Source organism: Vipera ursinii (genome assembly GCF_947247035.1).
Source record: "Vipera ursinii genome assembly, chromosome: 5".
Classification (NCBI taxonomy): Eukaryota; Metazoa; Chordata; class Lepidosauria; order Squamata; family Viperidae; genus Vipera; species Vipera ursinii.
This window is the reverse complement of record NC_139518.1, coordinates 3,358,231-3,385,458: the sequence shown is the minus strand read 5'-3', so window position 1 is coordinate 3,385,458 and position 27,228 is coordinate 3,358,231. Positions and strand designations below refer to the sequence as shown.

The 27,228-nt window shown below is 48.3% G+C and overlaps 1 protein-coding gene across 2 annotated transcripts; it reads right to left on the bottom strand.

Annotated features, from left to right (window-relative positions):
* Positions 1-12,382: 12,382 nt before the first annotated feature.
* PTMA (prothymosin alpha) lies at positions 12,383-26,982 on the bottom strand. Of its 2 annotated transcripts, none has more exons than XM_083364075.1 (5): positions 26,631-26,982; positions 22,020-22,091; positions 20,610-20,703; positions 15,763-15,836; positions 12,383-13,388 (listed from the first exon to the last, which is right to left on the bottom strand). In XM_083364075.1, exons 1-5 carry the CDS (start codon positions 26,673-26,675, stop codon positions 13,341-13,343), a joined length of 333 nt encoding a protein of 110 aa, XP_083220201.1. In that variant the 5' UTR covers positions 26,676-26,982; the 3' UTR covers positions 12,383-13,340. The 2 variants fall into 2 exon arrangements, with proteins under 2 accessions (XP_083220201.1, XP_083220200.1); XM_083364074.1 differs by having other exon boundaries at positions 20,610-20,706; positions 26,631-26,980.
* Positions 26,983-27,228: the final 246 nt, after the last annotated feature.

The window sequence follows — 27,228 nt, the reverse complement described above, 5'->3', positions numbered from 1 at the left end:
GTGGGGTGGGGGGTGTTTGGTTTTTATTCCCCCCTGCCTCTGCTGGATGGTTGCAGCAGGTTTTGGTCACTTCACATGACCCTGGGACACTGTGACCGTCATAAATATGAATCAGTTGCCAAGCCTCTGAATGTAAATCACAAGACCCTGGAGATGCTGCAACATTCCAGCTGATTGGTGCTTCTTCTGGGCTCAGAAGCGCCAGGATCAGTGCCGAGCTTCAGCTGGAGCCTGGCGCTGATCCTGGTGCTTCCGCTGAGCCCCGACAGCCCTGCAGCTCCAGCCGTCTCTCGCTCAGGCTTGTGCGGTGCTGCCACCAGTTTATCTCATTCCCTTCCCCCGCTACCACTTTTCTAGGATGGTTGCGTACCACCTGCCAGGTGCCCAAGGTACCACAGGTGGTACCCGTACCATTGGTTGAAAAGCCCTGCTGTAGGAGTTCTCAAAGATTAGGCTTAAGCGGTTTTGTGGTAACTTTCACCAGGACTAGCCCCTAACGGACTCGTGCTGCATTTCACAAAGCGTATGATTTCGTTAGTACGAAAAGGTGCTACTGAAAAACTGTTATGATATTTAGTCCCTTTCAGGATGCAATTCGTCCGGCTCTACAGCAGCGTTTCTCTATGTTCACAAGTTGAAGATGGGTGGACTTCAACTCCCAGGATTCCTGGCTTGTGACTACTAGACCAACAAAGGGACCGAAGGTCGCATTATAACCCGCCATTAAAATTCTCCATTGGTCAGACCATCTCAGCTGCTGACAGGCTTGGCCACTAGATGGCAGTAAAACACCACGATTCTTCCCATGCTAACCAAAAATTCGAGAGTAAAATTTCTCAACCTTGAAGATGTGAGGACTTTAATTCCCAGAATTCCCCAGCCAGAATTGCTGGTTGAGGAATTCTGGGTATTGAAGTCCATGCATCCGCAAGCGGCCAAGGTTGAGAAACACGGCGTTAAGTTCCTTAGTCTTCCCAAAGAGGAATGTTCTGGTTCTGTGGGACTTCAGCATCCATCTTCCCCATCCTGTATGGGCCACTCAAGAAAATGGTGCCTGGCTGGCATTCAGCAACCTGATCCATCGGCTGCTTTTCTGAAAGAGGGCTGAGAGTTCTTTAGCACGTTTGCACTGAGGTCTGCAAAGTGCACAAGGACAGCTCTGTGTCCTCTCTGAGTTTCTCACCCCTTCCAGTCTTCACCAGGAGACGAAGGAAGGAAGGAAGGAAGGAGGGAAGGAAGGAAGGAAGGAAGGAAGGAAGGAAGGAAGGAAAAGAGAAGGGGAGGAGGAAGGAAAGAAAAAGAGAAGAGGAGGGAAGGAGGAAGGAAGAAAAAGAAGGAAGGAAGGAAGGAAGGAAGGAAGGAAGGAAGGAAGGAAGGAAGGAAGGAAGGAAGGAAGGAAGGAAGGAAGGAAAAGAGAAGGGGAGGAGGAAGGAAAGAAAAAGAGAAGAGGAGGGAAGGAGGAAGGAAGAAAAAGAAGGAAGGAAGGAAGGAAAAGAGAAGGGGAGGAGGAAGGAAAGAAAAAGGGAAGAGGAGGGGAGGAAGGAAGAAAAAGAAGAAGGAAGGAAGGAAGGAAGGAAGGAAGGAAGGAAGGAAGGAAGGAAGGAAGGAAAAGAGAAGGGGAGGAGGAAGGAAAGAAAAAGAGAAGAGGAGGGGAGGAGGAAGGAAAGAAGAGGGGAGGGGAGGAGGAAGGAAGGAAAGAAGGAAGGAATGAAAAGAAGGGGAGGAGGAAGGAAAGAAAAAGAGAAGAGGAGGGGAGAAGGAAGGAAGAAAAAGAAGGAAAGGAAGAAAGGAAGGAAGGAAGGAAGGAAAGAAAAAGGGGAGGGGAGGAGGAAGGAAGGAAAGAAGGAAGGAAGGAAAAGAAGGGGAGGAGGAAGGAAGGAAGGATAGAAGGAAGGGGAGGAAAATGAAAGGGAAGGGGAAGGAAGGAAGGAAGGAAGGAAGGAAGGAAGGAAGGAAGGAAGGAAGGAAGGAAAAGGGGAGGGGAGGAGGAAGGAAAGAAAAAGAGAAGAGGAGGGGAGGAGGAAGGAAGAAAAAGAAGGAAGGAAGGAAGGAAGGAAGGAAGGGGGAGCCGCAGGCTGTTGGGGATGGATCCCTGTTGTCTGCATCTCCAACTGAAGCTCCGATGGTTTTGCAATGCTTCCTGGAAACCCATCCATGCTCCCAGGCCCTTCGAAGGGGGTTCATCCCAAAGTGCAGCGCTAAAACGTCTGTGGAGGTTCCATGACTGACCGTCTCCACATTCTGCTTTGACTCACTCTGGCCTTTCCAAAGAGCAGCTATGGTTTCCCAGCCCCCTCCCCCCCCCCCCCCGTTTTGTTGCAGCCAGAGATAATTTTTGCTCCAGACGTGGCCTAATCAAATCTAACCTAATATGATTTGCAAAATGCTTCCTCCCTTCCATCTGAGGCTCAAAGAAAACCAGCAGACTTCGGTCTTTTATCACAGGCAGCCACCGTTTCGTTACCCTACACACACACACACACACACACACACACACACACCCTCTTTGTCCTTTTTTCCTGTTGTCCTTTTAACATCCAGCTGTGCTCCACCCAACTATGAAAATAATATCCCTCTTAATACGAAAGGGAAATGCACGGGGATTAAAAATAAAGGCCCGGGAAATTATGCTGGTAAACAGATGTAGATGCCCTTGACCACAAGCGAACTTATGACCGTTTTTCATACTTATGACCATCACGGTATCGCCGTGGTCACGCGATCAAAATTCAGACACTTGGCAACGGACTCGCGTTTATGACGGTTGCCGTGTCCTGGGGTCACGTGATCCCCTTTTGTGACCTTCGGACAAGCAAAGTCAAAGGGGGAAGCCAGATTCACTTAACGACGGTGTTACTCATTGGACAGCCGCAGTGGTTCGCTCCTCCTCCTCTCTTCCTCCCAAACCTCACTGCCGTGAAAATCGCTCAGCACCGGAGCCGCTCTGTGTTTCAAATATTTCTCCCAAGGCCAGCGGGCAAAACGGAGGGAACAAGCAGCTGGATAAGCAGAACAAGACAAATGGTTAAAAAAAATGGGATTTTTTTTTTTCCCCACAAGGCCGGGCCCAGTTGGGCTGTGAAAGAAAAATAAATTCTCCTGAGGCTGATTAGGAAGAGGTTCTTGGAATAGATGCTGCTTGTTTTCTGCACCGTTTAGCTCGGCTGGGGAATTCTGGGAGTTGAAGTCCTCCCGTCTGAAAAGTGTCCGAGGTTGAGATAAACTGTATGTAGTACAATCTTTGGAATCTTAAAACACAGAAACTTGTACTGTCGTATCTGCCTCCAGAAGCGGTGAATGCTCCAACACTGGAAGTTTTTAAGAAGAGACTGGACAGCCATTTTGTCTGAAATGGTATAGGGTTTCCTGCCTGACCAGGGGGTTGGACTGGATGACCTCTAAGGTCCCTTCCAACTTTATTATTATTAACTGTACTGTATAGGGTTTCCTGCCTGACCAGGGGGTTGGACTGGATGACCTCTAAGGTCCCTTCCAACTTTATTATTATTAACTGTACAATATTGTCCATGTATAATTTTTAAGCTGGAAAACAAAAGCTCTCACAAAGGAGTAGAAAGGAAGGAAAAATTTTAAAAAGACATCCAAGGGAACACAAAAGGTGCAAGAAAAGGAGGGGGGAAATCAAAGAAAAAAGAGTGGAAACATTCCAAAAAATTGTAATTATAAATACAAACATATACTAACCTCTCTCTCTCTCAAGTTACATCATATTATGATTCTTCCTATAATCTCTCCCGTCTCATCATCAAAATCAGAAGGCAGAGGTTCGGGTTTTTTCCCTTTATTATGCAAAGAATTCATAAGAGGTTTCCAGTCAGCAATAAATGTAGATAATGTCTTTTCTTTAATCAAAGAAATTAGTTTATCCACCTCAGCAAATTCTACCGATTTAAACAACCATGAGTAACGGGGCAGTAGCAAATCTTTCCATCTCCGTGCGTTATAATAATCTTGTTGCCGCAATAACATATTGAAATACCGGTAATCTTCCGTGGCTTTTTTTTTTAAGTTTTCAATCCATCAATCCTTAAAAAGAAAAAGAAAAAAAATTCTTCTTCAATTGATCTTGAAGAGAAGCAGTCCTCAACTTACGACGACGACTGACCCCAAAATTTCTGCGGCTAAGCCAGACGATTGTTAAGTGACTTTGGTCCCATTTTTTTTTAATTCCATTTATATCCCGCCCTTCTCCGAAGACTCAGGGCGGCTTACAAGCTTAGCAGTAGCCTTCATTCTATGTATATGCCTGCTTATTAGGGCTTTCACACCCCCCAAGCGGCATTATTACAAAGTCAGCTTATTGCCCCCAACAATCTGGGTCCTCATTTTACCCACCTCGGAAGGACGGAAGGCTGAGTCAACCTCGAGCCTGGTGGGACTCGAACCTGCACTAATTGCAGGCAGCTGGTGTTACTTAAGGAGGCATTAGCCCACTGCTCCACCAAGGCCTTTCCTTGCCATAAAAGTTGTTAAGCGGATCACTGCAGTTCTCTAGAACGGTTCCCTGAGTCCTTCGGGAAAGGGCAGTATATAAATCTAAATAAATAAATAAATAAATTCAGAAGATGTGAAGCAAACCCAGGAAGAAATGAGTTGCTTCTAGGGAAATGTAGAAACCAAGCAGGCTTTCAGATCTGCCAGCTGTGTGGGTTTGTTATGTGTGTGCCAGACCCACAGCCAACCTTCCCCAGCTCTCTTCCTTTCCAAATACAGGTAGTCCTTGACTTACGACATTTCTGTCGCTAAGCTAGGTAGTTGCAGTGTGAACTTTGCCCCCTTTACAACAATTCTTGCAGTTGTTAAGTTTGGGACACTGTGGTTCAAAAGCTGACCCTGGCTTTTGACTCAGCGTGTCGGAAGCTCGCAAAAGGGCATCCACGTGCCACACACAAGACGGGACGTTGCAACCGTCGTAAATACGAGTCAGTTGCCAAGCGGCTGAGTTTTGATGACGTGACCACGGAGATGCTGCCACGGTCGTTAAAAAATGTGGAAAAAAAAAGAGTCATCGATCGCCCTTTTCACTGCCGTTGTCACTTAGAAAGGTCACTAAACAAACCATCGTAAATCGAGGACCAACTGTAAAGGCAACCACGATTTTTTTTTAAAAAAAAAGCACCTGCCAAATAGGTTTGTGCGGCGACAGGAAGCGCTGCTGAACACTCATCCATTAATTTCTACCATGCATGCAGTTGCTAATTAGTGCTCATTTTAATCCGATGCCAACGGCTAAAATCCTGTCAGAGGACGTGGCTAAGAGTTAAGCTACTGAAGTGTTGGAAAAACCTCCGGGGAGAAGAGAAGATTTCTTCGTGGGGAAAGCCGGCGGTGGGATGGAGGCCTTCCAACCGAGGTCACACAAGGCCCGGGGAGCGCCCAGGATTTCTGGTGGCAAGCTGTTCCACTGGTTGATTGTCCTCACTGTCAGGAAGTTTCTCCGTAATTCCAGGTTGCTTCTCTTTTTGACCAGTTTCCAACCATTGTTTCTTGTCCTGCCCTCTGGTGCTCTAATCTCACTCTTGCACGGTTAACCAGCAGAAAAAGCTCTCAGCTGGATCAAACAACGTTCTTCTGAGATCTTGGAAATTCCAGTTGTCCTGCCTTGTGTTTTGTCTGGCTTACAAAATGTTTTCTCACATCTCAGCCACCAGAGGGTACTGTTGATTCATAAATCTAGCAAGGTCCTGGGCACCTTTAAAGACAAGGTATCCTGGACTTACAACGGTTCATATAGTGACGGTTCAAAGTTTATTTATTTTATTTATTTTTATTCCATTTATTATAGGTGCTGAAAAAAGTGACTTATGACTGTTTTTCACACTGACGGCCATGACGGCATCCCCACGGTCATGTGGTCAAAATTCAAACATTTAGCAACTGACTCATATTTATGACGGTCGTCGTGTCCCCAGGGTCAGTTGGTCCTTTTTTGTGACTTTCTGACAAGCAGAGTCAGTGGAGAAAGCCAGATTCACTTAACGACAGTGTGATTAACTTAGTAACTGAAGTGATTCATTTAACGACTGTGGCAAGGAAGGTCATAAAATGGGGCAAAACTCACTGCCCAACTGTCTTGTTTAGCAAAGGGAATTTGGGGCTCAGTTGTGCTCGAGGACTATCTATATAGGGTTAGGCCAGGGGTAGGCAACCTCGGCTCTTTTATGACTGGTGGACTTCAACTCCCAGAATTCCTGAGCCAGCCGTGCTGAGGGGAAAGGGAGAGGTTTCCAAGCTGAGCCATGCCGGCTCAGGAATTCTGGGAGTTGAAGTCCACCAGTCATAAAAGAGCCAAGGTTGGCAAACACTTCATTTTTTTTTTTTTAGGATATAGAGTTTTGCATCTGAGATTCATACAATTGTGGTCGTAAGTTGGGGACTACCGTATATGGATTCAGCTCCCCTCTGAACTGAAAACAGCTTTGGATCTCTGTGTTGTCATGAGATCAGCGGCATTTACCATGCGCTGAGCTGGACTATGACCAAGAGCATTACAAAGACTAGGTTGGGATCTTCTTTGGCATTTGGGAAGTTGTTCTTACCGAAAGAAATTGCCCTCTCTCCTTCCTTCCTTCCTTCCTTCCTTCCTTCCTTCCATCCATCCATCCATCCATCCATCCATCTATCTATCTATCTATCTATCTATCTATCTATCTATCTATCTATCTATTTATCTATCTCTGGGGTAGGGAACCTTGGCTATTTTATGATTTATGGACTTCAACTCCCAGAATTCCTGAGTCAGCATGGCTGGTTCAGAAATTCTGGGTATTGAAGTCCACAAGTCATAAAAGAGCCAAGGTTCCCTATCCTCTATCTATCTATCTATCTATCTATCTATCTATCTATCTATCTATCTATCTATCTATCTATCTATCTACCTACCTCTATCTCCCATGTTTCCCCGAAAGTAAGGCCTACAACAAAAATAAGCCCTAGCTTGATTTTTGGCGTTGGGCCTAATATAAGCCCTACTCCAAAAATAAGCCCTACTTTTGGGGCGAGGCGCATACCTAAAAATCAAGTTGTGGGGGGTGTTGAGCTGCCCCACCTGCCCTGCACCCGTTTATCAGGCAGCCAGGCCTCTCCTTTCCGGCCCACTTCTTCTTACAAGGCCTCTTCTGCAGCCAGGCCTGCATTTCTCAGTCACAAGGCTTTCCAGAAGGCCTGTGCAGCCGAGAACGGAGCTATGGATTCAATCGATAGCTCAGTTCTGCAAGACCTCTGCAGCTATGGATTGAGTCCATAGCTCAGTACTCGGCTGCTTAGGCCTTCTGGAAAGGCCTGACTGCAAAATGCAGGCCCAAATGCAGCTGCAGAACTTCAGCCCCAGAAGAAGTGGACCGGCTGGGTGGTGCTGGAGGTGAGATAAGGCCTACTTGGAAAATAAGACCTGGTGCCTCTTTTGGAAGCCAAAAAAAAAAAAAAGACCCGGTCTTATTTTCAGGGAAACATGGGTATATATATTGGGTCCTCTAAGTGGCATGTCAGCTTAAGGGCTCTGCAGCTCTCCTTCAACTGCCCAGATAAAAGGTGAAATGTTCTGGATTCCAGGCAACTCCATGGAGACATCCACGTTGTTGTTGTAAACACCCAGGTTATAAATTACTTACTTACAAGTGTAGTTTCCTTAGCAACCATTCAAAAATGTTGTGGCTTTCTTTTTTAAATTTCCCTTTTTGGTCAAGACTCCTGACAATTCTCTACAGTGGCATTTTTCAATTTTGGAGACTTGAAGATATATGGACTTCTGCTCCCAGAATTCCCCAGCCAGAAAGGGTGGACTTTAGCTCCCAGAATTCCCCAACCAGCAGGCTGCCAGGCTGATGAAATGGTTGTCCCTGAAGCACCACTAAATTTACCATAAGCCAGAGTTCGGTTTGGTCTTAGCTTGTCCTATGTATCCAGCCATTGTGGTTTTAAACCATGGTTTATAACTTAACATCATGTGTAAACCCAGCCAGTGATGAGCAGGGGTGTAAACTATGATTGAAACAATTCAGCACCGTGGGCAAACCCAGATTATCTAGAGCAGGGGTGTTTCCCCACTGTGTCCTACTAATTTTCTGTTCCCAAAGCTTTGTCTCTCTTGATCGAGATTTCAAAATGTTAGCTGATTCCAAAGCCTGAAAAAAAAAGAGAATTCAAAAGGGGGAACTAATTCTGGGCACCATCTTGACTTTTTTGACCCCTCCTGAAGATACCCCCCCCAAGAACAAATATCAATGCCAGGGGCTATTTCGGAAACTAAGTTCAACTATAGAAAACAAGGCCCAGACATCTTCCTGATGAAAATGGGTCGAAAATGTGACTTGATTGTTCCACTCTAGGGCAAAAAATCTTACCGTATTGTAAGCTTCACTCGCTGAATTCAAAGGAATTAGTTAAAACAGAATTCTTAAAAGTCAGGGGCATATTTACTTATCGCCCGGGGCTGAAACCTTAGGAAAATCTTTATTTTCATTCTTTCGGTGGGTGGGTGAGTGTATCACACAAACACACTCTCCTCTTTTTGCAAAGTTTGGGAATACCCGGCTTGATAGATCCTGAAAAACACACACAGACACACAATGGGTTTTGGCTGAAACCCAACAAAATGTTTTCATTCTTTTGGAGGGTGTGCGTGTATGCGTATCACACACAAACACACTCGCCCCTTTGGCGAAGTTTGGGAATACCCAGCTTGATAGGTTCCGACACACGTACATACACAAATGTTTTTCTTTTTTTAAATTCCATTTATATCCCGCCCTTCTCCGAAGACTCAGGGCGGCTTACAAGCTTAGCAGTAGCCATCATTCTATGTATATGCCTGCTTATTAGGGCTTTCACATCCCCCCCAAGCGGCATTATTGCATTATTTGCACTAGTGGCTTGCTCCCAGAGCCTCTCTTGGAATACAATAGAGCTGGAAGGGACCTTGGAGGTCTTCTAGTCCAGCCCCCTGCTCAAGCAGGAGAACCATCCTATACCATCTCAGACAAGTGACTGTCTAACATCTCTTCTTAAAGATCTCCAGTGATGGAGCACCCACGATTTCTGGAGGCAAGCTGTTCCTCTCTGTGTGTGTGTATAATTCTCAGCTGGGGATTTGTCCCAGTTAAAGCTTTTCTGACTCAACCTTGCTCTGGATTCTTTGCTGATCAAATTTATTCTCTGTTTTTTAGCCAGGCTAAGCAGAATCTTCCCTTCGTGGGAATCTGGGCCATTTTCCCACAAGAGATGCAGAAAGACAGAATAACAGAAACGGAAGGGACTTTGGAGGTTTTCTAGTCCAGGGTTCCCCAATCCGTGGGCCGTGGCACTCACACCCCACTCATGCTAGTGCTGCTGCTATGACAACGGGGTGCCGCAGTGAAAACCTTCCTTCCTTCCTTCCTTCTTTGAGCACTGGTGGCACAGTGGTTAGAATGCAGTATTGCAGGCTAATTCTCTGCCCACAGCCAGCAGTTCGATCCTGACCGGCTCAAGGTTGACTCAGCCTTCCGTCCTTCCAAGGTCGGTAATATGAGGACCCAGATTGTTGGACAGGGGCAAGAGGCTGACTGTAAACCACTTAGAGAGGGCTGTAAAAGCACTGTGAAGTGCTATATAAGTGCTATTGCTATTCATCCCGCCAGGGTAACCCAACCTCAAGATCCGGGAAAGTTGCAGAAGACAATTAACGGAGAAGCTGCCTTCATCTCCTTAGCATCAGCAGCCTGTGGAGAACTCTCTTGTTCTTCTTGGGAAGCCGCTGAGGAATTCTTCTGGCGTTCCTTCAAAGCCCCCTTTTCCGTACCCCACCCCGAATGGGTGATGGGAATGATGTGAAGCATTGAAAAGGGACACTTCTGAAATATCAAGAGTTGTTAGAAGGAACAATTCAACAGGAAAGTCGACTTACAACCGTCCGTTTCATGACCGTTCAAAGTGACGAGGTCTCTGAAAAAAGTGACTGCCTTAGGACCATTTTTTGCACACGACCGCTGCAGCATCCCGAGTCGTCTGATCAAAATTTGGATGCTTGATTCATGTGATTATGACGGGAGGGGGGGTGTCACAAGATCCCCTTTTTGTGGGCCTTCTGAGAAGCAAGTTGTTGGGGAAGCCAGATTTACAAGAACTCAATGGCAGCGATTCACTTAAGTGTGACAAAAAATGTCGTAAAATGAGGCAAAACTCACTTAACTGTCTCACTTAGCAACAGAAATTTTGGCCTCAATTGTGATTACAAGCCGAAGACTACGGGTGTTAGCTCCTTCAGGGCTTTAGAGTAGCAATTTGGAGATGTGTGGGCATCTAGACTGTAACGCCCCAATGGCACCACTAGATGGCAGTGTGATACACCCGCTGTTTGGTGCCCTCTGGTGGTTATCTAGCTTTTTATAGACTGGATTTTGCAGGGGTACAAGCGTCATATGAGAACTATGCAAGGTGTCCTGGACCATAAACCATGGAAGCACTCCAATTTTACTTGACACCCTCTCCTTCCTATGCATGATCCAGACATCCTAAGTGGAGTAAACAGAAAGATGGGCCCTCTTTGATTGATGCACATGTGTGAAGTCAACTCAAATCAAAAATTGCAAGGTTAAGTGTGGGCCTGGGTGACATTTCTAGGCAGTCATCTTGGCTGGGCTAAAATCCAACAGGTCAGGATCTCTTCGAGAACTCATATGAGACTACCAGCCTACCTCACCCAACCTCCATTTTTTTTTTCATGTTCAGCCCGTTCTTCCTTTTGAGACCCTTATGCATGTCAACTGATCAAGGGTGTTTCTGGACTGGATTCCCCCATTGCAGAAAGAACATCTTTGGGGCTCTGTGTAGATGGGTAGAACCCACCTGGAGAACTTTTTGGAAAGCAGCACTTAGGAACCAGAAAAATTGCTGGAAATAAATTCTGGTAGGGAAACATTGTGTAGAGGTGTTTTACGCCCTTCTCAATCAAACTGGGATTCCTTAATGGGGATCTGGGCAGAGGTCCCATCCATCTCCTTGAGGACAAGAGACCACTAGGCGATCCCAGGGCAGGGGTAGGCAACCTTGGTTCTTTTATGACTCGTGGACTTCAACTCCCAGAATTCCTGAGTCAGCATATGCTGACTCAGGAATTCTGGGAGTTGAAGTCCAACGAGTCATAAAAGAACCAAGGTTGCCTACCCCTGCCCTAAATGAATTGGGAAGGAAAAGCAATGGATAGCCATCCTTATGGCTAGATGGCCTCAGAGAAACAAAACTAGGATTCATTTAGCCAAAGGTTATGCTGCATCACTGGGGTAGATGGCCCATAGCCACCCATGTGGCCTATGCCTAAGGCAGGACTAGAACTCAGAATCTCCTGGCGATTGACCCAAAGTCACTCATGAGGCTTTCATGCCTAAGGTGGGACTAGAGTTCACCGACTCCTTGTTCCTAAACTAACATCTTAATCACTACCAGGGGTAGGCAACCCTTGGCTTTTATGGCTCGTGGACTTCAACTCCCAGAATTCCTGAGCCAGCCACGCTGAGGGGAAAGGGAGAGGTTTCCAAGCTGAGCCATGCTGGCTCAGGAATTCTGGGAGTTGAAGTCCACAAGTCACGAGGGGGCCAAAGTTTGAAAACCCGATTTAGTGTATAAGGCAGGGGTAGGCAACCTTGGCTCTTTTTATGACTCGTGAACCTCAACTCCGAGTTCCTGAGCTAGCATGGCTCAGCTTGGAAACCATTTCTCCTCAGCATGGCTGGCTCAGGAATTCTGGGAGTTGAAGTCCACGAGTCATAAAAGAGCCAAAGTTGCCTAAACCTGCCCTAGCTTTTGCAGCATTTTGCAAAGCAGAAAAATATTTATAGAGGGAGAGAAAGGATGAGGTGGGGAGAATGTAATACTGTAGTCCCTAACTTAAAACCAGCGACCGTCTTGATGTTACGATGTTAAAAAAGTGACTTACGACCATTTTTCGTATCGAGGACCACTGCAGCATCCCCCCCCCCCGGTCACTTGATCAAAATTTGGACGCTTGGCAACTGGCTCATATTAATGACGGTTGCAGCGTCCCGGGATCCTGTGATGCCCCCCCTTTTTTGCGACCTTCTGACGAGCCAAGTCAATGAGGAAAACCAGATTCTCCATGAGGAAAACCAGATTCGCTTAAGAACCGTGTTCCTAATTTAACAACTGTGGTGGGAAAGGTTGCAAAATGTTGCAAAACTCACAAGCCTCACGTTAGCAACAGAAATTTGGGGCTCAGTGGCGGTCGTTTTATCTACGAAAACTTATTTGCTAAAAAGCCTCAATAAGCTGAGATAATTTTAACGGGGTGGGGGGGAGGGGGGAAAGAGGAGGGTTTTTTTAAAAAAAAACTACACAGCGTTTGTGCAACCAGCTTCGTTAGAACAACTCAGCAAAATAAAATTCCGGTTTATTGTTGGACAATATTGTTTTCACACATACATCAAACAGGCCAAAAAGAAGAAAAAAATTAACAGCAACTTCTTAAAAGACGAAAAGAAAAAAGAAAAACAAAAGGAAAAAAAAACAAAAACCCTTTTTTAATCTTTGGCCTTGCCATCTCATACAAACCCCACTACTTTATGGTACAAGGTAAAAGTACATACACAAAAAAAAAAAAAAAGTGTTGTTGGAATGCTCATCGTAAAACGTTGGAATTTTTTTTTTTGCATTATTTTGTTTTCTTTTTTTTTTTACAAGGTGTCTCTTTTAATTTTTCTTCTCCTTTCGAGACAATGGGTTGTTGTTGTTTTTTTTGGACACGGTCACACCACAAGTAAAGTCAGGAATTTTTTTTTTGTCTTTTTTTGTTTCGTTTATAAGGAACAAAGCAAGGAAAAAAAGAACACACTTCAAAAGCCCCCCCCCCCTCCCCTGCCCTTTTGGTCAATCGGAGATCGCGTTAAAAATGGCTGACCTCATCACAATATGTACAAAAATATAAAATGTAAATAAAAAATACAAACAAATTCTCCTTTTAAAGTTACTTTTAAGAAAGCAAGCTGGGCCTTGAAGTCTCCGGTGGGGAGGGGAGAAGGGGGATCACCCACTCCCCCCCCAGCCACGACGGGGGAAGGGAGGGAGATTTTCAGGATGGGGCGGGTGGGGAAAGGGTTCAAGTTGGGGGGAAAAATGGCGGCTCTGCGCCGTACGGCTTTTACGGGGTTTTGTTTGCTCTACTTTATGACGGTGACCGTTAGCAACAAGGGGACCTATTTTTTTTTGTTGTCGTTTTGTAACAGGAAGTTTTCAAAGGTGAAGTAGGTCACGCTGGCCTTTTTTTTAAAAAAAAAAATTCCCTCTTTTTTTAAGTTTTAAAAAAAAAGTTGTTTTATTATTCTACTCTCTTAATCGTCTTCGTCGGTTTTTTGCTTCTTCGGATCGACGTCGTCGTCCTGCAAAGGGCCACAGAAATCAAGATTAGGAAGGGAAATTTTCGCCAGTATAAAATGTCCTGTTCCGAGATTTATTTTTGTGCTCCTGAAATTGGTTTTCACGGCCAAGTCCATGCCTCCAACAGCAGAGAAACTCTTGTTGCTGAGGGTTGAGCTGGGTGTGTGTGATCTTTGTTTTTTTGCAGGCATTTCATGACCCAACTAACTAACATCATCAGCGCTGTGGGATCTTTAATGCTGCCTGAATTTGGCGGTTTTCTTGCAGAGGTTTCGTGACCTAATTAGGTAACATCATCAGTGTTAGAAGAGTGTGTTGGCGTTATTATGGTGATTGTTAGCCTGTTGTTTACTATTGATTGATGGTCTAACATTAATCTTGGGGGTCAGTCTCCAACTGCTTCCTAACACTGTAATGTTCTCTAGTTGGGTCACGAAATGTCTGCAAGAGAACCACCAAGCTCAGAGAGCCACAAGGATGCCCCATTTCCTATATCTTTCAGCAACAACAGCCTTCCTGATCCAACAGAACTCTTCAGAGAAGTACCAAGCGGTGCAGGAAAAGCATACTTAATCCTTTCATACACCCAACTGCTTTCCCATCCCATTTTCTTCCGTTATTTTTATTTTTATACAAGCCTCCCTTGTGAGGGGATCAAGGCAGTTTCTAAATTTGGTAAATAAAAAATAAAATAAAAAAAATAATTTTAAAAAAAACACCTTGAGTAATGCTCTTTTTTCCCCTATCTGGGTCAGACTACATCCCCCATCTTCCTCAGCCACCCTGAGGTCCCTGCTTAGAATCCTCTGCGATAAGAATTACAGCTTGGATTATCTTGTCAATTGCTCTGAAGATCCCTGGGAATGTAGGTTTGTGAAAGTGCCCTGGTACCTGAGAGACTCAGATCAAAGACGAGAAACCTGAGCAAAGAAAAGGGCCATTTCAGACACTGGGCTCAGGATGATGGGTCTGGCCTAACAAGCAAGTGGCCCTTTTGGGTGACTTCAAAAGACAAGATTGTGTGGGTTGAAATTAAGGCCATCTATGTCAGGGGTCTTCAAACCTGGCCCTTTTATGACTGGTGGACTTCAACTCCCAGAATTCCTCAGCCAGGCACACGTGCCTGGCTGAGGAATTCTGGGAGTTGAATTCCACCACTCATAAAAGGGCCAGGTTTGAAGACCCCTGGATCTATGTGAATGGCAGCAAGAATATTTTACGCACAAAAATGGAAAGACACTTTGGATTCCCACAACGGACAAAAGGCTGCAAAAGTTACCAGAGATGGCTTAATCGACTGCTTCGTTTCAAGAAAAGGGGACAATTAATTTTGTTTCTACTTGGAAACTACTCCTGGACTTTCCGCTTGAGAAAAATATGAAACTCCCGATACTGGGTTTTGCTGATTATTGGATAGAATAAGAGCTGGAAGGGACCTTAGAGGTCTTCTAGTCCAACCCGCTGCTCAAGCAGGAAACTCTATACCATTTCAGGTAAAATGGCTGTCCAGCCTCTTCTTAAAAACCTCCAGTGATGGAGCACCCATGATTTCTGGTGGCAGGCTGTTCCACTGGTTGATCAGATAGGTTTGTTGTTATAGAAATGGCTAGTATACATTACTGGGTAAAAGTAAAACGTTGAGGTTTATGTTGCTATCTTATTCTACCTTTTACCCTACACTTTTTCCTCTTCCTCTTTCCCCATTATTTTCGTTTTTCTTTGTGTTTCTGTATTTTATATTTCTGTATATTTTATATTTCTGTCTGTTTGCTTTATAAGTATATTTTGATAAAACTATTAAAAATTATCCCAAAGGAGCTTTTTCAAGGGGCAACTGGACTTTCTTGTTTTTCTTTGAAGACGTTTCGCTTCCAGAAGCTTCTTCAGCTCTGACTGGATAGTGGGAATGGAAGGATTTATACTCCTTGCAGCCGGCCATTTGCATTCTTTCAGAGGGGCGTTGAGGCCACTCGGAAGTTTACCTCAGGGTCACCTGAGTGGGGCAAATGGATGTGGAGCCTTCTTGGACCTGCAGAAAAGGACCCCGTTGTAGACTGTAGACAGTCCTTTCAGCCGTTCCAAGGAGGCTCCACGCCCATTTGCACCACTCAGGTGACCCTGAGGTAAACTTCCAAGTGGCCTCAACGACCCTCTAAAAGGCAAACGACCAGCAGTCTGCAAGGAGTATAAATCCTTCCATCCTCCACCATCCAGTCAGAGCTGAAGAAGCTTCTTGGATGCGAAACAAAATGTCTTCCAAAGGAAAGTCCAGTTGCCTCCTGAAAAAGAATCTCCATAGATATTAGAAATTATGAACGTTTAAGAGACGGGGCCAAAACTGCTCCCCTCCTGCCCTTCTCTCCAAGGGTCCCTCACCTCATCGTCCTCAGCTGCCCGTTTGCCGGCCAGACCTTCAGCTTCGTCGTCTTCGTCGCCATCTTCCTCTTCGCCTAGAGAAGGAAGGACAGCTTGAGAAACGAACTCCTGGCGCACAGTTTCTTTACATCAGGGGTCTTCAAACTTGGCCCTCTTATGACTTGTGGACTTCAACTCCCAGAATTCCTCAGCCAGGCACGGCTGTTTTTTTCCTTCCTCTTACCTCCTCTAGTGGAGAGATTGCATAGGAAGGGATTACAAGAGAGTAAGCTATGCTGGCTGAGGAATTCTGGGAGTTGAAGTCCACAAGTCATAAAAGGGCCAAGTTTGAAGACCCCCGCTTTACATCCTTCCAGGCCGATTCCCCAAGATGGTGCCTTCAAAGCGGTCGGGGGTCCACCAGAAGAGACGGGTGGAATTTATCTAAACCAGCATCCCGTTTCCTGTCCGTAGGCCACACCAGATGCCTACAGTAAGTTGCAAAACATGAGGAAGGAAGAGAATCCAGTCATTCTCTGGCCCAAGCTAAGAATTTTTTAATTTTAATTTTAACTGGGTTTTAATTTTCTCAGGGTTCTATTTAATCTTTTTTAATTTGTTTTAACGTTTGTATTGACTTTCTTTTAAATGCCCTGTAAACCACCCTGAGTCCTTCGGGAAAGGGCAGTATATAAATCTAAATAAATAAATAAATAAATTCAGAAGATGGGAAGCAAACCCAGGAAGAAATGAGTTGCTTCTAGGGAAATGTAGAAACCAAGCAGGCTTTCAGATCTGCCAGCTGTGTGGGTTTGTTATGTGTGTGCCAGACCCACAGCCAACCTTCCCCAGCTCTCTTCCTTTCCAAATACAGGTAGTCCTTGACTTACGACATTTCTGTCGCTAAGCTAGGTAGTTGCAAAGTGAACTTTGCCCCCTTTACAACAATTCTTGCAGTTGTTAAGTTTGGGACACTGTGGTTCAAAAGCTGACCCTGGCTTTTTGACTCAGCGTGTCGGAAGCTCGCAAAAGGGGATCCACGTGCCACGTGCAGAAGGGACGCTGCAACCGTCGTAAATACGAATCAGTTGCCAAGCAGCTGAGTTTTGATGACGTGACCACAAAGAGTCATCAATCGCCCTTTTCACTGCCGTTGTCACCTAGAAAGGTCACTAAACAAACCGTCGTAAATCGAGGACCAACTGTAAAGGCAACCACGATAATTTTTTTTTAAAAAAAGCACCTGCCAAATAGGTTTGTGCGGCGACAGGAAGCGCTGCTGAACACTCATCCATTAATTTCTACCATGCATGCAGTTGCTAATTAGTGCTCATTTTAATCCGATGCCAACGGCTAAAATCCTGTCAGAGGACGTGGCTAAAAGTTAAGCTACTGAAGTGTTGGAAAAACCTCCGGGGAGAAGAGAAGATTTCTTCGTGGGGAAAGCCAGCGGTGGGATGGAGGCCTCCCAACCGAGGTCACACAAGGCCTGGGGCAGCCAAGCGGGGGGCTGCCTTGCCCTCTGCCTCTCTTCTCCACCATAAGCCTCTAAGGAGGGACGGAGGAGAGCCAGAACTCCTGCTAGTTTGGGCACACGGTTTCCAATTATCCCGCTTCTGGATTCTCCCCATTTCCTCTCAAACTCTGAGAAAGGGAGAGAGGGGGAAAGGAGAGGAAATAGGAGAGAGAAAGATAGGAATGGCAGAGGAGAGAGAAGAAGGGTGAGAGAGGAGAAAGAGGAAGGAGGGCAGAGAAACGAGAGAAGGGAAGAGGGGGAAGGAGAAGAAAGAGAAGAAAGAGGAAAGGAAAGAAGGGGAAAGAGGGAAAAAAAGAAGCATTGAACACAACTCGATTCAGGAAAGGATGGAAACAAACCACAGAATCCAGGGACCACCCCATCTGATGGGAGAGGGAGACCTCCCCCCACCCCCAGCGTTTTCCAGCCAGAGCTGGGCGCTGCTGGTGGGGCAAGGGGGGGTTTGCTTTAAGGCTCTCGGATTTAAATAAATGGGCTCGCCTGACCCTTCCCAGAGAGGCCAATAATCTGGCTTAAGTGCCACTGGGATCTGAGTGAGATTAGGGTCACCCGAGAATAACTTTTTCACTCCCCCCCCACCTGCAAGATCAGCTTCTCCAATTTCGTGACACGCAAAGCCAATTGAGAGAGAGAAGAAAGGGGGAGGGAGGAGAGAGGGGGAGGAAAGGAAAGGAGAAGAGGGGGGGGGTAGAGAGGGAGGAGGAAGGAAGGACCACCAGAGGTGGGGGAGGCTGGCAGTGCAAGGCATCCCCCCATGGCTTCTGGGCTCCATTCATACACCCCACCCCCACCCTCCATCAGCAGGCAGGGTGTATCCAGGCAACCATCCCCACCCGGCAACAGATACTGGAAAACAACAGCCGGGATGCCAGTGGACTTATTGGGGGGGGGAACCCTCAATGGGAGCCAGCCGCTGTCTAAGTCCTGGCAGAGTTGCCTCGACGGGCAGGCGGCAGGTTTCGTTCAGCAGGTCTGGCAGCTGGCATTTCATGGGCGCCTTCCAGCTGGCACGGGACTCAGGGCAAGGCAGCTAAGCCCAGGGAGAGTGCCCGTCCCAAGGCAACTGCGGGTCATTCGAAGCGCCAAAAGCGTTTGCAGCTCCCCAGTCCGTGGCGTCGACGAACGAGTCCGTGCAAAACACAGGGCGTCGACTTACGAACGGTTCACTTAGAGGCCGTTCGAAATTGCAATGGCACCGGGGGGGGGGGGAGGAAGACAGAAACGACTCGTGACCGCCTTTCACGCTTTCGACCCTTGCAGCCATCTCCTTGGTGTTTGTGTGTGTGTGTGTGTGTGTAACTTTGGCGACCTTCCGACAAGCAAAAGTCACTTTACAACCGGTTTGCTGGCTTAAGAACTGCAGTGATTCACTTAACAACTTTTGTGGTTAACTGGGGGCGAAATTTACTTAACGGACGTTTCACTTCGCAACAGCAAACTGCGGGAAAGCCCGACAATTATGGCCGACCCCAAAAGCAGGTGTTTCCCCCCCCCCGAGATGCACCAGCCCAAGGATAGCAAATTACAGAGGTTGCACCTTGTGCCATGCAAGAATGGACCTGCATTTATCTTCCCGGCAAAAATTCTGCCCAGCTATCAATTACAAGAAATCCCTGCTTAGTGACCATTCAGTTACAGTGGCCCTAAAAAATAAAAAAAGACTTATGACTCTCCCCCCCTCACATTTATGGTTATTGCAGCATCCCCGTGGCCAAAACTGAAGACGCTGGACAAATTGGCTCGTATTTACGACGGTCGCAGGGGTGGGGGAGGGTCACATGATCCCCTTTGGCGACCTTCTGACAAGCAAAGCCAATGGGGGAATCCGGGATTCGCTTAACAGCCGTTAGTACCTGAAAGACCGCAAGGGTTTTTAACTTAGCGACAGCGGCGAGGAAAGTCGCAAGACGGGGCAAACCTCCCTTAGCAACAGAAACGTCGAGCTCAATTGTGGTCGTTAAGCTGAGGACTGCTTGGAATAGCTCTCACCCAGCCTTCCCTAAGACACAAAGGGGAGCTTTCGAGGTGTTGGGGCCCACTTGCAAAAGCCCATCCAGTAAAGCTGGGCTGAAGTCTCTTTTCCAGACTACTGAGATGATATTATTATTATTATTATTATTATTATTATTATTATTATTATTATTATTATTATTATTATATTTAGTAGTAGTAGTAGTAGTTGTAGTTGTAGTAGTAGTGGTGGTGGTAGTTGGAAAGGACCTTGGACATCATAAAAATAATAAGTTGGAAATGACCTTGGAGGTCATCTAGTCCAACCCCCTGCTCAGGCAGGAAACCCTATACCATTTCAGACAAATGGCTGTCCAGTCTCTTCTTAAAAACTTCCAGCTGTTCCTCTATTTAACACAGATTACCTTCGCTCCTGAATGGCTACTTGGTTCGAATGGGGTGTTTCCCATTTTGCATTTTGTTGATCTTAACTGTATATACTTTTATTTGCACTGTGTTTTTAACGGGTTTTATGGAAAACTGCCCAGACAAGTTTGGCTATTGGGCGGTTTTTTATTTTTATTTTTATGTTGTTTTTTTTTTAAAAAAAAAAAATCTAATAAATATTCCACAAGTTCAACTCCAACAGAAGCTCCAGAATGGGTTCTCCTCAGTCCCGGAAGTCAAACAGTATGGGAAAAAAAAAGGAAGGAAATAGGAGAAAGGAGTATTAGGAATGTTCAGGTGGGATTAATATGCATCAGCAAAATAATAATATATTTTTCTGCACATTCTTGGTTGGAATGCAACCCATCTGGTTTGAAAGAATAGAATAGAATAATAACTTGATTTATCTCTTTGAAGGTACATTAATTGGCGTATGTTAAAATGGAATTTCGCTGCAACGTATGCCGATTAATGTACCTTCAGAGTGACAAGTTATAATTCTATTCTATTATTCTTCTAAGAGATAAGAGTAGTCTCAAACCTACCAGCTGGGATGAGAGTTGGGAGAAAAGGTTAAAAACAAATCCCAGACCTTTAGAAGGCGGCACCATTTAAGTGAACGGTTGCTTTTAATTCCTTCCCCCCACATCCCCAAAAAAGGTTGTACCTGTGAATTCCAGATCTTGGCACCCGTTTTTGCAAATGCACACAATCCTATTTAGATGTTTTTCCTCCTGCTGAGATCACCATCGACGAACTTTCGACTCGTTCCATCGTGCTCTATGCAAAAGGGCCACTAGGGGGAACCAGCCCCCCTCCACGCTTTCAATCCTAGCAAGCTCAGCCTAACCTTCTCCAACGCGGTGCCCTCCGTGCAGGTGGACTGACATTTCCCCAGAGACCAAAAAAAAAAAAAAAAAAGAAAAAAAATTACCGTCGCCTTCTTCCTCATCCTCCTCCTCGTCGCCAACCTCTTCCTCTTCGTCGTCTACCTCGTTGTCCGCTTCCTGTTCCCCGTTTTCCTCGTTCTCCTTTGCGGAAATGAAGCACACTTAAAAATAAAAATAAACGGGGAACCCATCAAACACCCCCAACCCCATTTCACCAGACTGGCCCTTACAGATCCGGCAGAACTACGGCCCGTAAGGAAACCATCTCTGTCGGAAGTCCTACAGCTGTGACAAAAGAGCTGTCATCTACAGGGCAGTTTACGGAAACTAAAGGGGGGGGGGGGAAATGAGGAAACAGGGGTAAACTTTGCTAAGGGACCCCACCCTCACTTGAAGTGTCTGTTGCACTGCAACTGTTGTTTGCGGTAGCCAAACACCTATTTCAGGTCTGTACACCAGGGGTGGAAAAACAGGGTGTCCTTTTATAACTTGTGGACTTTTAACTCCCAGAATTCCTGAGCCAGCTCTGCTGGCTCAGGAATTCTGGGAGTTGGAAGTCCACAAGTCATAAAAGGGCCAGGGTTTCCCACCACTGCTCTACACACCAATAGCTAGCTGGCTGGGGAATCCTGGGAGTTGGAAGTCCACACATCTTCAAGTGGTGAAAGTTAAGAAACACTAATTTACGCTCCCTATATAAAATACTTGAAAATATGGACTGGTGTTCCTCCCTTACACCAGAAGAACTAATGTCCTGGGTTCACAACACCACTCTGAACCAGAGTTCAGAATCACAGAATGACAGTGGGAAGGGAAGGGACCTTGGAGGTCTTCTAGTCCACCCCATTCAAGCAGGAAGCTCTAGAGTACCATATTCCAGAGAAGTGGCTGTCCACTCTCTTCTTAAAAGCCTCCAGTGATAAAGTACCCACACTTTCTGATGGCGGCAAGTCCTTCCACTGGTTAATTGTGGTTAACTGCCAGGAAACTTCTCCTTAGTTCTAGGTTGCTTCTCTCCTTGACTAGTTTCCACCCATTGTGCCTTCTCCTGCCTTCAGAGAATAGCTTGATCTCTCCCCTCTTCTTTGGGGCAGCCCCTCAAATACTGGAAGACTGCTATCACGTCACCCCTAGTCCTTCTTTTCACCAGACTAGAATCAACCAAGCAGAATTGCTGTGGTTTGCAGAAACCTGCTAAATTGAGATTAAACTCCAATGGCTTAAGCTTCCACAGGCGCTGGCTTCCAGCCTGAACTGGCCAGCTTATATCAACCATATCTGAGCGGGTTGTGTGAATGTGGACGGAGGAGCAATCGCTCACGAGCAGGACCAGGAAGTTTTAAAAAAATGAGCCCATGCAAACTTTCTTCTACTTAGGAAACTTCAATCGGGGTTCCCCGGCTCTTCCTACCGCCCCACCCGGCCTCCAATTTCATGCTAGCTGACATACTTACGGCATTGCCGTTGGCGGGGGCATCCTTGCCGTTTTCTGTCTCTTCCACAACTTCCTTTTTTTCTTTCAAATCCTTAAAAGGGGGGAAAAGAAAAAAGAAACGGGGCGTGACTCACCGGGATTCCAACCTTCCCCACCAGGACAGATTGGTGCAAATCCCTACACAGGAGATACGGCTAAGCTCCTGGAAAGTTTTGGTGGTGGTGTGGGGGGGGAAAAAAGTAAACACAACCCGGTCAACACAACTACTGTGTAGGAGTTGTTAAGGCTCTTTGTGGGGCCCTCCACTTCCTTCAATCACAGCAAAAGAGGAGATTAACCAGACTCAAAACCGTTCGGAGGCGAAGGGAGTTTGCGATGCGTTTTTATTCATTTTATTTTTAAAGGGATCTCCTCTAAATGAGGGTGCAACTCCTTGGCAAGGCACAACTCTCCTCCACCACCACCACCACACCAAAACCCTTGCATTGTTGTGTCTTGGCGTGTTCTGAGCTGCAAAGGCGAAGAAGAAGCCCTGGTATAAAAACAATTCTGCAGACACAACCCCTGGCTTGCCTCAAGGGGAAAAACAACAATGGTGCAGGGGCGGACTTAGCAACTGGCTATCTTATCTTTGTCTTCGCCATTCTCCATGGAGCTCAGCCTTAACAGGCAAATAAAGAAGCCCCTTTATTATTAGACAAGCGTTCGTGCGGCGGGCATCACAAACAGCTTCGGGCCAAACCCAATTAACACGTTTGCCCCCCCCCCAAAAAACAGCCCACCGGTGTGCCTCAAAAAACTGCAGCCAAAGTGGGATCCGAGGATCAGGAATTTCCTTTTTAAAACTCTAACTGCCAGCCCACCCCATCTACTCTTTAAAAGAAAAAAAAAGTACAGGTAATCCTGGACATACAACAGGCACTGGGAAAAAAGCGACCAATGACCGTCTTTTTCGCTCTTTTTGCAGCAGCCCCGCGATCCAAATTCAGGTGCTTGGCAACCGGTTCACACTTACGACCGTTTTTGCTGTGCCCCAAAGTCACGTGATCCCTTTTTGATAAGCAAAATCGGTGAGGAGCCCAGATCCCTTTAACAACCACGCTCCTCACTTACCAAACTGCAGGGATTCACTGCACAACTGGGGCCAGATATGTTGTAAAATGGGGGCAAAGCTGCACTTTAGCCTCACTTAACGAAATTTTGGGGGGGCTCAATTGTGGTCGTTAAGTCGAGGACTACCTGCAGCTTCTAGCTTTCCTGCCCATAGGGTTGTTGCAAAAGCTGGCTTGATCTGTGGCAATCTGTCCCGTGCACTTTCCAGATCTCTCTTCTAAAAGGCAAAAACTTTGCGCGGTAGGAAATCCGCAGCCAAATTCATGGGAAAAAACGACCCAGTTTCCTAAATTTGCTTCCTCCCAAATAAATTTGCTTCCTCCCAAGCTGAGGCTGCTTTCTTTGCAAAAGCCAGGAAAAGTGGCTGCTGTCGCTGCCTCCAATGCCATTTCAAGAACACAAGCACAATTTTCCCTTTTCCCTAGACAGTGTCTCCGAGAAAAAATCACCCACCACAGCCTCCAGCTTACAAGCAACAACACGTTTGAAGTCCAATGTTTACCTCTTTGACGCATCCCGATAAGGCTGCCTTGTAATTATAAGCCCCGGCAAAAGCTGTTTACTGCTTCAAGGCCAGCCACAACACAGGGCAAGGGGATGATCCTAAAGATGCCATCTAGGCAAGGCATTATTAGCAAAAGCACACATTAAAACAAAGCCAAGGTCCGGCATTGGCATTGTGTTATCTCTCGGAGATGCATGTTTTATTCATGGCCCCATCAATACAGAAGAACGCCATTGACTAACAGGGAGAGAATATGGGCAATAAAACAGAAGCCATAATAAGGCAAACGGGCACACATACACACACACACACAGAGCTCCATTACCACTGCAGCTTTTTAGCCCAAAACCACACACTGCCAAGCACACTGATGCACCCTTGATTAATTCCAAGCTTTCTTAAGTGCTTCTCTCCCTAATTCTTAATCAGGCTGAGAGTGTGTGGTTTTTGTTTTTCTGGATTTTCAAAAGCCCATTAAAAAAGAAAAGAAAAACAAGCTTGCAGTAACAACATCCTCCTTCCTGCAGGGGGCGCGCAAGAGCTTGCAACTCTTTTTTTTCCCCTCCCTCCTTCTCCCCGCGGCAATCAAGGCCATGCGCTCTGGGCCAATTCAAACCTACGCGCCACAGTTGGCGCCACTCCGATTGGCCAGCCGGCCCCAACCTCCCAAAGTACGCCGGGACGCGTAGTCTTTTCCCGAGCGGGAGAGCGCAGCCGAGGAAAGGGGAAGCGGCCGGGGGAGCGAACTACGACTCCCAAGAGGCGCCGCGCGGGCGGAGGGACCGGAGAAGGCGAAAAGCAAGAGAAAGCGGCACGTGGTGGTGGTGATGCGGGGGGGGGGGGGCGGCTGCTTTGGCTTGCCGCTCGCTCGCTGTTTACTGCGGCCGCAGACAGCCGGGGGCGGCGCTGGAGAGAAGGGCCGCCGCCCGCCTGGGAAATCAATCTCAAGCTTTCCCCACCCACCCCCTCCGCATTTTAATGCCCAGATGCCGGGAGCGGGAGGGAAAAGCAGTGCCAAGGCTTTTCCCCAGGACTGGATATAGGATGTGTGTGTGTGTGTGTGGGGGGGGTTAATCCTCCCTCCCCTACGAGGTTTCCCCCGGGGGAGCCCCGCGATCCCCGAGGCTGCCCTCCCCACCGAAATCCCCCCCCCTTCCGCAGCCTGCACCCGCTTGCAAGCCCCGCAGGTTGCAACCTGCCCCAAAGGTGACCCTTTGCAGGAACAAAAGCCCCCCCCCCACGCCGCCCCGTCTAGGCTCTTTGATAAAGCGCCTTCCTCCTCCTCCTCCTCCTCTCTCCCCCTCCCCACTCTCACACCCGGTCCAGGTCAATCCCCGCGTGGGAGAACGGCCGATCGGCGTCGGGGAGGGGGCTCCCGGCCGCCCCTTCCCACCAGGCAAGGGGCCGGAATTGCGCTGCCCACCCACCCCCCCGCCGCCCTTCTCTCCGGGCAACCCCCGAGGCTGGCGAGCCGGCGACTCCCTCCCTCCCTCCCCCCCAGGCACCCAACAACGACGGCGGCTACATTGTATCCACCGCCCGCGGGAAAGGGGGGGCCGGAGCCCGCCTTCCTTTTCCCCCCTCCCCACCGTCTGCCTTTCGGGGAGGGAGCCCCCCCCCGAAAAACGCCGGGCAGCATCGCCCGCTTGGCTCCGCGCAGTCCGGATGCCCGTCCGTCCTTTCCTCCTCCCTCCATCGGGACGCGCGAGTTCCGCCGGGCAGCTTCAATCCGCCTTCCGACGTCTCCTCTCCAACCCCCCCCCGTCGGAGCGGCTTGCCTCTTCAAAGGGGGGGGGGAAGGGAAGCAAGCGGGGTTAGGGCCATCCGGAGTTCAAGAGGGAGGGCGCCCCAACTTTCGGGAGGGGGATTTCCCCCACCCGGAGATCTCTAAACACTCGCCCTCCCCTCTCTCCCCGTTTCCCCCTTCGATACCGATTCAGCCCCTCGGAGCCCGTCGGGCTTCGGCTGCCTTTCGGCGGGAGGGGGATTTTGCCGGTATAGGACGGAGGGGGCGACGGGGCGAGCCGAGCCATGGGTCCGGGAAGGTGCCGGGAGGCCGCCGCGACGCGCTCCGCCTGCTGGAAACAAAAGAAGCGCGCTGCTGGACGGCACCAAGCCGGGGTTGCCGGATCCGACGCCCCGGGACAGAAGAGCTCGAGTGCCTTCCTACGGGGCTTCTCTCGCCCCCCCCCCATGCCAAACCGTTTCCGATTTTCTCTCTCTCTCTTCGCGGGGGTGTCGCGAAGTTGTTTCCGCGCAATTAGCCCGAGCCAATTAGTGCTAACGAGGGGGCGCGCCAGACACGCACAACTTGCCCCCCACCCGCCGAAGAGGGCAAAAGGGAAGGGAAGGGGAGCCGCGCTCGGGATCAGGTGCGGAGCAGGACGGCCGGGAATAATAAGGAAGGCATCTCGTCAAGCCGGCGCCTGCAATCGCGCCCGCCGGTCGGTCGGTCGCCTTTTGCCCGGCTCCTCCGGACCAACTTTCGCCTTTTTCTTCCCGCGGGGCCCTTGAAGTTCGCCGCGCCGTCTGTAAAAGCCCCGCGTCGTCTTTCGACGGACAGCGCTTCCACCACCAGCAAAGCGCCCTTCCGAGCCTGGCCAAACCGGAGGGGAAAAAAAGCCCGCGACGGCAGGCGAAACGACCTGCCTGCCCACTTCCTCAGGCGTTCCGGGCGCCCCCACGGGGGCGAAACTCCCCTTTCCCACCCACCCCGACCCACGCAAGGATGCCAGGCCGTCGGGTTAAGAAAGCCGGGCAGCGGCGCAAGAGCCGAGCCGATCCGATTGCAAACAAAGGAAGGAAGAAGCCCGAGCGGAGGAGACACCGGTGCACGCCTTTGCTGGAGAAGCCAAAGCGCCAAGGAGCGGATTCACACACACGCACGCATATACAAGCCTACACGGATTTCCACGGGGCGGGAAGAGTGCACCGAGGGGTGCACAAAAAAAAAAACAACACAACAGAACAACAACAAGAAGCAGCCGATCCGGACCATCCGCCCAGGCTTACCTTAGTGGAGATCTCGGAGCTGGTATCCACGGCTGTGTCTGACATGGCTGGAACGGAGGAGTTGTTGTCGTGCGGAGGAAAAAGCCCGCGACTTGTACAAAAAGGGAGCCCCGAAGACGGACAGATCCGAGGGCGCGTACGCCGCGTGGGTTGCAAAAGGGGGGGGGGAGGAAGGTGTTGCAAAACGCGGAGGGAGGGGGAGGCGGAGGAGCAAACGACGACGGAGGAGGAAGAAGAGACGGATGAAGAGCGAAGCCCCCGCGACGATTAAAAAAAAAAACCGCGCAAGCCGGACAGCCGGGTCAGGAACAATGCAAAGATGGCTTTGGATTGCCAGTGGAGGGCTCACGCGGTGCCGCCGCCTTTAATATAGACCAGTGGGCGGCGCGCGCACTCCCTTCGCCGGCCCCGATTGGGCGGCCCGGGAGAAGCCGCCCGCGCTTATTGGCCGAGCGGCCGAACAATGGGCAAGGCTGCTGACGAGCCGTCGGCGGAGGGGGGGGGCCGCTCAAAGAGGGGAGGCGCGGAGGCGGCTTTTGCAAAAACACCCGCGCGCCAGAGGGAGGCGCTTGCAAAGGCCGCGCAGTCGGAGGGTGGA

What these genes read in the sequence shown, in the direction of transcription:
- PTMA (XM_083364074.1), bottom strand. Translation starts at nt 26,675, where the DNA reads ATGTCAGACACAGCCGTGGATACCAGCTCCGAGATCTCCACTAAG. An exon ending in GGATGAGGAAGAAGGCGACG is followed by an intron (nt 15,837 to 20,609) that starts GTAATTTTTTTT and finishes TTCCTTCTCTAG; the next exon opens with GCGAAGAGGAAGATGGCGAC. An exon ending in GGGCAGCTGAGGACGATGAG is followed by an intron (nt 13,389 to 15,762) that starts GTGAGGGACCCT and finishes GGCCCTTTGCAG; the next exon opens with GACGACGACGTCGATCCGAA.